The 10,662-nt window shown below is 36.8% G+C and overlaps 1 protein-coding gene across 1 annotated transcript; it reads right to left on the bottom strand.

The window, feature by feature from the left end:
* Positions 1-20: 20 nt before the first annotated feature.
* Positions 21-10,182, bottom strand: LOC114717175 (abscisic-aldehyde oxidase-like). Its single transcript, XM_028902269.1, has 10 exons — positions 9,953-10,182; positions 7,542-9,242; positions 6,542-6,801; positions 6,215-6,424; positions 5,755-5,973; positions 3,670-4,635; positions 1,767-1,862; positions 1,586-1,684; positions 1,193-1,382; positions 21-683 (listed from the first exon to the last, which is right to left on the bottom strand). Exons 1-10 carry the CDS (start codon positions 10,104-10,106, stop codon positions 463-465), a joined length of 4,116 nt encoding a protein of 1,371 aa, XP_028758102.1. The 5' UTR covers positions 10,107-10,182; the 3' UTR covers positions 21-462.
* Positions 10,183-10,662: the final 480 nt, after the last annotated feature.

Raw genomic sequence — 10,662 nt, 5'->3', positions numbered from 1 at the left:
GATACTGATAAAATAACAAGTTAATAAAATAACTATAAGAATATTAATGATAATGATAATAATATTTAGTGATAACCTAAGAAATATGATGATGGGGATGGTACTGGACTAGCAACAACTACGAAAATATCAAAATAAACAAAAACAATATATACTTGATTCAAGGCAAAGGAAGCCATGGAAACGGCGGAGGTAGAGTTTAAGCAGTGGTAGCAGTGGAAGCTTAACTTTAATTGAAGAGGAAAGCACTAACTGCTTGCTGTTATAATCGAAACCGAACTCTTGACCTTTCATGCTATTAGGCCACTAGGCCATTGGCAGTGGGAGCTAAACTTTATTCTTGGACATCCACCTTCTCTTTTATCTCCATCAATCTGGGAAGTGGGGATGCATTATACAAGATTTCCGATTATTTTTATTAAGGCAGAACATTCAGATTGTTTCTTTTCAGGAGACATCTTTTCACTTGTTGCTCAATCTCCACTTCAAGTATCTTTCCACATTGTCAAGTCCACAAAGTTGCTTTACCACAGGCATGGTTGCTGGGACCTCCAACTGGAATGTTAAATAATCAGACGCATCCAAGTTGCTCCATGAAAGAAGCTGTTTTCTGGCCTCTTTAATGGCAGCTCTAGTAGCACAGTGAACTGAAGATGCTAGAAGCAATGGCGGTTCACCAGAAGCTGCAGCAAAATAAATAAATAAGACTCCATTTGGTATACAGAATAAAAGAGAATGAAATGAAGAAAATAAGAAATATACTTTTTAAAATATAAAATGATTAATGTAGCCGTACATTAATCTCATGGAATTTGCATGTAGTCTATGCCTCAGCTTCCACACCATGAGGTACTTGCATTCATACGTAAAGCTAGTACAGAATCATGGAATTTATGTGAAGACACAGATTAAACCAACAAGCCTCCAAGACAGACTCAAGATACCGAATTTTCTCTACCCCTGCCGTAACTTATATCAATGAGTTTCAAGAAATCAACAACTTAATTTTGTCATGCTCTTTTAACTATTACCCCATTCACACCATCTATTATTTTCCCACTGCAAAACAGTAGTAATTTCTAATAACGGCATCACCGAAGGTAAGAGCAAGAAAGCAACAGGAGAGTATCAAATAGAGTTCTATTTTGAAGATGTGAGAAAACTTTGAGAACCGATGGATGATGGATCATACCCTTCGAAGAAAGAATACGTTCTTTGTGATGTCCGCTGTTGAGGATTTCTACATTGAACTGTTTAGGTATAGTGTCTATTGTAGGTATTTTGTAGTTCCAAGTTCCATCTGCCAACACTAATCCATCAGGATTTGTTCCATATTCTTCCAGCATAAAAAACCCTAGCCCCTGGACAAAAGCTCCTTCAATCTGAAAGCAGAAATAATAGTTTTTTTCAAGAGTTTGTTAGATAAGACAATTTAATAATCTGACAGCTCTAAATAAACAAATAGGCCTATCCCTTGTGCACTCCATATGAAAAACTTGGGAATTTTATTTATGCAGCTATATACGGCATCAAGGATAATAGCAGAATAAATGAACACTGCAGCTGAAATTGAGTACTAGATCACCTGTCCTAGATCCACAGCAGGGTTAAGACTCTGTCCACAATCATAGAGGATATCTGTTTGCAAAACTGTTGTTGCTCCAGTCAGAAGATTTATTTCCACCTGAAAAACATTCTCCAACATTTAGCTCAGCATTATTACCAATTTGGTTAAGTAATATGGTTTATATAACATTATGGCTCACCTCACTTACAGCAGCGCCATAATTTAGGTAATTCATGGAAGTGATACCAGGGACAAAAAAAGAAGTTGCTGATAAGTTCACAGCTTGCAAGTGTGCCTGCAAGTTGATAAATGGTAACATGGTAAGTATATTCTACATGGTCAGATAGGAAACCAAGGGGGCGTTGCATTGGTTTACTTGAAGAAGATGAACCTCATTAAATTGGGCTAGGTAGGTTCTCATAAATTACTACTCCCTCCGTCCCTTTTTATGAGCAACATTGAAGTTTATGACATAGATCAAAATGTTAGTTAAAATTAGTTAAAGACAATAAATGTGTAAAAATTAGAATTTTTTTCCTCTAAAATGCCCTTATTTATAGGGGAGAGAGAGTTTATAATAAAAAGAATTATGGAAGAGAGAGAATATGTGATGGAGGGATGATGGTTTGGGAAATGAAATAATAAATATATTGAGTATTAAAATAAGTAATTAATAAGCGCAAAATAGGGAATTCACTACAAAAATTTAAGACAACGTGCAAATGTTGCTTATATTTAGGGTCAAGAAGGAGATGGTAGTTATTGCTTATTAAATGAGATAGAGGGAGTAGCATCTAAAATTGCCATTTATTGCATATGATGAGAGCAAAAACAGAGATGCCAGACAGGACATATTGTGTTCACATAATGCCAAGATATATGTATCAACACGAATTGGAAAACAAAATTAGGCAAGCCTTTCAACTTGGTAGTTGAAAGAGACAATTGCACAATTCCCACAACCAACAAAAATGGTTTATCAATATGGATAGTTGAGAAAGAAGGCAATCTAAGGAACTTCATGGTAGTAGAACGAGTATGAAATAAACCTGTACAGTTATTACTGGAATAATTCTACTACGTATTAAACAAGTGTTAATATAGTTGCTATTGAAGAAAGTGGTTTTATGTTCTAGGAATCATAATTTGACTATTCTGCTAAGGTTTCTACAAGCTGAATATTATCAGATCAGGTTTCTCTAGGAGGAAAAACCACTTTAGGAGATCTAGACTCTCTTAAATAGCTGTTTACATTTGATTGTTTCATGTTCATGACACGATATAATAGCCTCAACATAGACATCAATCTTACATGAATACGTAAAGAAAAACGGAAGCAAGAGGATTTCTATCTTTTCCCTTTTAATCTTTCTCCTCGCATTGTTGCAGCAGTTTATCTTACTGTAAGCAGTGGCTTTTGTAAATTCCTATCACTTTTCCCCGCTGAGAGAAGGAATTATAGCCTCAACAACATATTAGTATTATCAATTTCTATAGGGCTCCAACAATAAAACTTACATCCAAAAGAATTCCTATAAAGCGTACAAGACCAATGCAATCATCTATGGACTAAATTTTCTCCAGACAATTTGACATGACAAATATCATAAAAGTTCAAAACGCCTGAATTTGTAGCAAAAAATTTTTATTGTCAAATGACACTGAGGACAATAGTAGCCAATGAAAAATTATTTCATTTAATCAATAATGAATTCCATTAATTATGATGTGAAGGACATAATTTCTCCAACAGAAACTTCACCCGCATAGATGCACTGCCTCTATCATGGCATAAAATTTTGTTTATTTATCCATCAGAGTATAGTATGGACTACAGATTAAAGAAATAACACATTGGGGTTATATGATTTTAGTGAAGTGCTTTAGTGTACTAAGTAGTGCTACAGATAGTGCATGCCCTTCTTTATATAAATAGATACGGAGGCATCTCACGCAAACAAGTCAACAGGCATAGAAATATGTTTCTCTCTCTATGTATTTTACAATTGCAAATCCATATTATGTTCTGAATTCCTTATGTAAAGGGCAATGCGCAAATATAGTTGCATTTCTATCAAAAAATATCATCAAAATAAGGCTACCTGAAAAATAAGTGTCTCCCACTCGATGGAACCCATCTCCTTTTGCAGCTTTTCCTTGAGAGGCCTTAACCTGTCAACCAAGACATTGCAGCAAAGCCGAACTGCCTCACAGCTTGACTCCGATGTAGTGCTCCCAGAAGTAAATCCCCCTTGAATCATGCTTAAGGTATCAGATTGTACAACCCGTACTTTATCTACAAGGTTCCCAATGTTATCACATTGAATTGCACTGAGAGCAAAAGCAGCCATTTGTTTTACTTTAGTCCAGAGGCCCTGACCTAGTTCGATTCCTCCAACTTCAACAACTACGGACCCATCCCTTAAAATACTTGCCTTTCCAGGAGTTGGCCTCTGACTCACTGGATGCACAATTGGTACCCGAGATATGCCCCTTTTCTTCCAAATGTTAGTTTTGTTAAACTCTTTTACCGTTTCAGTCCTCCTGTCATAGGTTGCAGAAACAGCTAACTTATTCCATATAGAAGGCAAGGTATACTCAAAAACTTCACCTGAAGACCCCCCATAAAATGCATAAAGACTTTTGTATGTATGAAGATTAATGCTTCGAACAAGATCAACATCCATTGAAAGTGTAGATGCCACATGTTCTATAACAGCTTCAGCAATAAAAGATCCCTGGACATCTCCAGGGCCTCGCATTGCAGATCTACTAGGACGATTTGTTTTGCATACCTTCATATCAAAAGATAGAGCACCCCAGTCATACTTTTTAAGTGCCCCAACTATGTTATGTGGCATTATTGGACTTACATCTGTATATATCCCTGCATCTATCAATATCTTAAGTTCTAGTGCAGTAATTTTCCCATTATCCTTAAATCCAACGCTATAAGTTATCTTCATAGGATGCCTTCCTCCAGCCATCATCATATCTGTTTTGCGGTTCAGATACATCCTGACAGGGCGATTAAGTTTCTGCGCTGCAAGTGCACATGTTGTAGCAACCTGAAACATCTGAGCATGAGTGCTTGCACTACTTCATTACAGAAACACCGTACATACACTGTCAAATTTCTTCACATATATACGCAGTATTTTGAATATAAAAGTATTTTGGGAGCTGGGGAGGAGTCCAAGCATACGAAAGGACAGAAGAGAGGGGAATGGATGGTTGAATGATGATACCACTTCTTATGTGAATCAGTGAATGCCTAAATTTAATGGAGTAATAGAACTAAAAGGATTCAAACACTGTTGTTTAATAATATCAAGCAACAAGAAGAAATAATGCATAACATGATAACTGGTTCATAATTTCTCTTTCAAAATCTCCAAAAATTGGAGGAACTCAGGATTATAAAGGAGGGAGGACTTTTAAGGATTTTGGAAGCTTGGTTGAAAATCTTTGGATCTACCACCCAGTTAATGATAAACTACAAAACAAGGGAGAGGTTTCAATGAAAACTTCCTTTCCTTCATTATCCCCAACCAGAACATACCCCAAAAGGAATTATACATGAGAGTCAAGATCTTATACTGATTTGATATTTCAGCATCAAGCATGAACCACTGCATTATGCTATGTCTACAGGAGATCACAGCACAACATAGTATGGCGTGTGCTACAAAACTCCATTAACAACTGAAAAATATATGATGTCACAGAAAAAAAGGTGATGATATCTAACATTATGTTACAGAGATAAGAAGTTTTGCATCCCACTCATAACTATTCACATTTGCTAGCAGCTTTCATCAAATATCGGTTTGTGATAGGACTCTTTTCCCTTTAGGCCAATCTCACTCAACCTTATACCTATGAAAAAGAGATGATAACCAACAATATAAAAAAGCTAATAGTTTTTTTCTTAGAAAAAATATATGTAACTAATTCACTTATTATTATCATCCTTGCTATTCCTCCTCAACGAGAGATTCACCGGAGGCTTTTCAAACCCTGAGAAAATAAGAACCAAATCATCTTGTCTTCTAAATTTTTCATTGACTCTAAAATGTAGAAAAATTTGCTCATTCTAAACTAGTATCTTCAGACAAGAAAACAAAACTAGATGTAACAATAAATCAGTAAGAATGTCAAGCAATAAAATGCCACAGGATACTTACAGGTACAGATTTTATGGCCTTTCCACCAAAACCTCCCCCAACCCTTCTTGTAACTACACGAACATTATGCTCAGGAACACCAAGGCATCTTGCTATAGTAGAATGGGTAAACTCAGGGCATTGAGAAGAACTGTAAACCACCATACAGTTGTCTTCATCAGGTACAGCAAGTGCAGTTTGGGTCTCCAAATAGAAATAGTACTGAGATCCAAGTTTGATCTGGTTTTCACATCATTCAGATATCAAAAGAGATCCAGAAGTTTCAAAATATTCACAAAAAAGGTGTACTTTTAATTTTATAGTGAGAATAAATAAGATTGATCAAACAAAAGCTTCTCAGTATCTATCATTTTTCAGCTGTCTCAAAATCAAGCAGAAATAGTGAAGACCACAAGGAAGTCAAATGAGAGGTGGAACGAGAACAAACGGCAATAATATACATACATAATATTCCATGTACCTCAGCAGAAAGAATCTTGTGATCTGATTCAGCCATTCCTTTTGATAGCTCGCCAACATGCTGTGGATATAAGAAAGGTGGAACTTCAAAAAGGCTAGATCTTTCTACTGCTTCTTCCACAGAAAGAATAGGTGACTCAAGATCCTCATATTCATAATCAACAACTGCAGTCTTTGCAGCAATATCTGCGAGTTTCTGTGTATCTGCCAACTAAAGAAGTCATTCAGTAACTAAAATGGAAGGCATTCATGCCGTACTTTACTTTCACAATAACTGAAAGAAAAGCTCACATGGTAATGGACTAAAATGAGGAATTTAGGAACTCACCACAACAGCAAGACGTTCACCAGCACATCTAGTGATCCTGTCTGCAAATAAAGGTTCGACACCAAATATAGTCATCGAACCAATGTTCTCCCCACTTTCAGGAATGTCTTGCTTTGAAATAATTGACCTCCCTCTATCCAGATGCAATTCAGGATTTATCTTTATACTCTTTACCCGCGCCAAAGGCCTTGTGCTATATATATAGGCTCCATGTAGGCAATTTGTCGGTGAAGGAATGTCATCCACAAACACAGCCTCACCTAAATGATTTATTTGTAAAATACATATCTCTTACTAAACAGAGATGACAACACCAAATATAAATACAGGACAGGAGGCAAAAAAAAAAGAGAGAGGGGGGGGGGGAAAACATAGTTAACCAGACAGAACAGTGAAAAGCATTATACCTTATTAGAAATATGTCAACTTCATATCAAAACTATCATGCTTTTCCCAGATCGTAATCAACGGCAGTAGGATAGAAAAATGGGTCCGCAATTAATAGGATCCAGGCAAATAAGAAGCGAGTTTTCAAACACTATTGTCTTGACTTACTTTAGCAAGCTGATGTCAGCGTCAGTGATATGCAAATTATGAATCCAAGATCAATTAGAGAATTGGATGGAGGTTTTTCAATTTTGGTGAATTTGACTTCAGGTAGGTGGTAACCAGTGATGGGATACCAAAATATGACTCACAGTCCACTTCAAGCCGAGAGAAAGGAAGAGACAGATGGATAATCTTTGGACAACAAGTTATCATGTATTTGAGAAGTAAAAGCATCTAACTACGGAACTACCCAGTAATAGAAACATAAATTTGACCATGGCAAAGCAAATGATGAAGTTTCTTCACAGTAAATTGCATCTTGTATAAATTAAAATTTGATTTTTTTTTTGTGAGAATTAAAATTTGAAGGAAGTTGTTTGCTACTTTGAACATTCCAAGAAAGCGGTTGCCTTCAGTAAGTTAAAGTAACAGTTTATGGCAGAAAGCAAACCTGAAGCTTGTAATGCAGCACCGGATTTCATAGCTGGCTCACCAATGGGAGAATACTCACTACCTAATTGAAGGACTTGCTTTCCAGATGAAAGTAAAGTTGGAATTATATCATGATGGACAAGCATCTGGTTCTCTTTCATTTCAGAGGCCCTTGCAAAAGAAGAGCAAGAGTATCCATTAAAGTATCTATTGAAGATTTCAACAGAGTTGTCAATGAAGGGATTAAAGAACTCATAAAGAAAACCAGCTGCCAAGCTTGACTGATAAGCAGCCCTTGAGGTTGCATCTTCAGGTACCACAGTAGTCTTAAGCAATATGACGGCTTCATATAAAATCCTAAGATCTAGCAGCTTCCCTACTAGTAGTTCCTCAACAATTTTCGCTCTAATTGCATGTTTAATTCCACAGGTTCCAAGAGACAACCTACAGGAATTGATCCTGGTCCCAACAGAATCATTGCATGGAGAAACCTCGGCCAAGAAAGCAGCACTTAAATAGGGCAAGGCATTTCCAAGGGGTCGAGGAGCAGCTCGGAATGTTTCAAAGAAGAATTTACTTCTGCATTCTGAAGAAGTAATTTTAATCGATTCCCACCTTGGGATTTTGACACTTAGAAGTACACTCCCCCAACCTAACGGTGTTCCTTCCAGGAACTCCTCTAACGAAAGCCATTCAAAATGTCCACCACTCCATATACGTACCACTGCATCCACAGCGAGAAGTATCGTGGCAATATCTGAAGGAAAATTTTTCTTTTGTGCCATTACTAAATTGCCACCTACACTGGCTGTGTTGCGAATAAACCCTGATGCAATTTTGCTCATATGATCAGCAATTTTGTCAAGTATCATCTCAAACTCCTCAAGAAATTCACTTTCTCCCTCTTGCTTTAGAGCTTCAATGGCTTTAGCTATTGTGACTGCTGCTCCAATTTCAACCCCTGATGCATCCTTTCTGACCTTTGAGAGCTCTGAAATGCCACTTAAATCAATGTAAATATCAAAGTCATCTATATCTCCGTAATAACCCATACCAGTATTACCAACAACTAGTTTTATCTGGGTTCCAACAACCTGGTTTGTTTCCAATAATAAAGTCTGAAGTTCCTCTAGACTAGCAGGATTGTGCCAACTTTGTCTTTTAGAAAATAAGAACACATCAGGCTTGATTTCATTCTTCAAAAACATTGGAAATGTCTTATTTTTATGGTTATGGTCATATTGAGGCAACCTACTAAGCTTGATGTCCTTTCTTTCTCCCATTTTCCAGAATGAGTTCAACCCTAAATCCTCCATATCAACATCAGCTGCAAAGCTTTTGCAGGCATCAGCAATTGACCGATAGCCTGTGCAACGACAAAGATTGCCTGAAACAGCCTTTTCAGCCTCAGCAACTGACATTTTTGAAAACCCAGAAGGAGGATCTGGGCGTTTGGTCTTTTCAGCATTGACCAGAGCCCCAAAGAGAGAAACACAGATCCCAGGAGTGCAAAAGCCGCATTGGGTGGCATGGAATCCTGAAAATCTTTCATGAATTGGATGAAATCCCTCTTTACTATTTCCAAAGCCTTCACTTGTTGTTATTGAACACCCATGTATGCTGCAAAGTAGGGTGAGACAAGAACTTGCCGTAAAGTCAATTACTTGTTCAAGCACAGGATCATATTTGGAGATTAAAACAACACAGGCACCACAACCACCTGAAACCAATTATGGTAACACATGAAGTAAGAAGAAGAAAGATTGCAAATGAGACAAAACCAACACATAGATGAAACACACATCAATACGACTAGAAGAGCCCACCTTTGTCCTTAATGCTCCTCAAAGTTTTTCTTATAACCTCTATTTTACAAGAAACTTGGCAAAATAAAAAACCATTGAACCAGTGCTGGAATTATATCCTAGTTTCCCGAACAATGATCGCAGTGAACCACGTTTTAGTATCCAAGAGTATCATACGATTTCAATGTCCGATTAATAAAAGGTTATACAATCAATATACTGGGTAATCTATCACTATTCATTTTGTATCCATCTATTTATTATTCATTTGACATCAATATAAAACCAAATCATCTATCAGCATTCATTGACTATTAATTAAAATTGTATTTTAAAATACACAGAATACTGTATTTTCGGGCTTGATTACGTTTGGAAACAAAAGATTGCTGACTGAACTCACGTTAAAGAAAACAATTAACTATTATTAACACTGAAAGTTGAAACCCAAAACGGACAGAGAGGAGATCATTAAATTCCCTACAGTCAGCGTCAAATAACAGAATACAAGAGGAGAACGAGAAAATCGCAAAGAATAAAGCAGAAGGAAACTTCCGAAGAGAGTTACCACAAGGAACACAAACCTGATAAAGTTCAAAACACAGAGAGGAGCAAACCAACTGACCTTCACCACAGCCAAGCTTGACGCTCTTGAAGCGGGTCCGACTACGGAGGAACTCAAGCAAAGTGGTTGAGGGGTCAAGCTCAGAGAGCTCAAACCTCACTCCATTAACAGCAAAAACCAGATTCGCCGGCGTTGTTCCGTTGATCGCAGCCATTTCTCCACAGCACTCAAGTGAAGTTCAGGAGGAAAAGTGCCGAATGCCGCAAAAATCTAAGGATAGATCATGTCACCGTCAAGCAATTCCCCTCCCCCGTAGGATTCCTACTACTAACTGCCACAGACAGAGCATACAATAATGGCTTTGAAAGCCACGTGTGAGTGAGCGGTTTTGGATTGGCCTCGTCATTGCACTTTTTTCAACGTCCCATCATATGGTCCCCTCCTCTCCTTAACATGGTCAACTGAGGGCCCTAATTAAAGTTCACTTTAATATAAGCAAACAAAAATCTCATAAAAAAAATTTGAAGTTATCAAATTTTAAATAAAGAATTCTTACAAAAATATGTTGTTATTGATATTTTGTAAATTTAGTGTTATTAAAACCTATTAAAATGTTAGAACAAAACTTGATTTGAGATTTAGTGATTTTAATTTTTTTTAATAGGATTCTAAATTGAAAAAAAAAGCCTTTTACGCATCTCTAGACTTAATATCTAGAAAAATAAAGACCTTGAAAATTATAAAAGTCCAGTTTCAATTCTCTAAGTAAC

This window comes from Neltuma alba, unplaced genomic scaffold, assembly GCF_004799145.2.
Source record: "Neltuma alba isolate B1F8T4 unplaced genomic scaffold, ASM479914v2 tig00011709_pilon, whole genome shotgun sequence".
Taxonomy (NCBI): Eukaryota; Viridiplantae; Streptophyta; class Magnoliopsida; order Fabales; family Fabaceae; genus Neltuma; species Neltuma alba.
Note: the sequence above shows the minus strand (reverse complement) of the source record. Positions and strands in the feature narration are given on the sequence as shown.

What these genes read in the sequence shown, in the direction of transcription:
- LOC114717175 (XM_028902269.1), bottom strand. Translation starts at nt 10,106, where the DNA reads ATGGCTGCGATCAACGGAACAACGCCGGCGAATCTGGTTTTTGCTGTT. An exon ending in GTGAACGTCTTGCTGTTGTG is followed by an intron (nt 6,425 to 6,541) that starts GTGAGTTCCTAA and finishes TGACTTCTTTAG; the next exon opens with TTGGCAGATACACAGAAACT. An exon ending in AGGCCATAAAATCTGTACCT is followed by an intron (nt 4,636 to 5,754) that starts GTAAGTATCCTG and finishes CAGATGTTTCAG; the next exon opens with GTTGCTACAACATGTGCACT.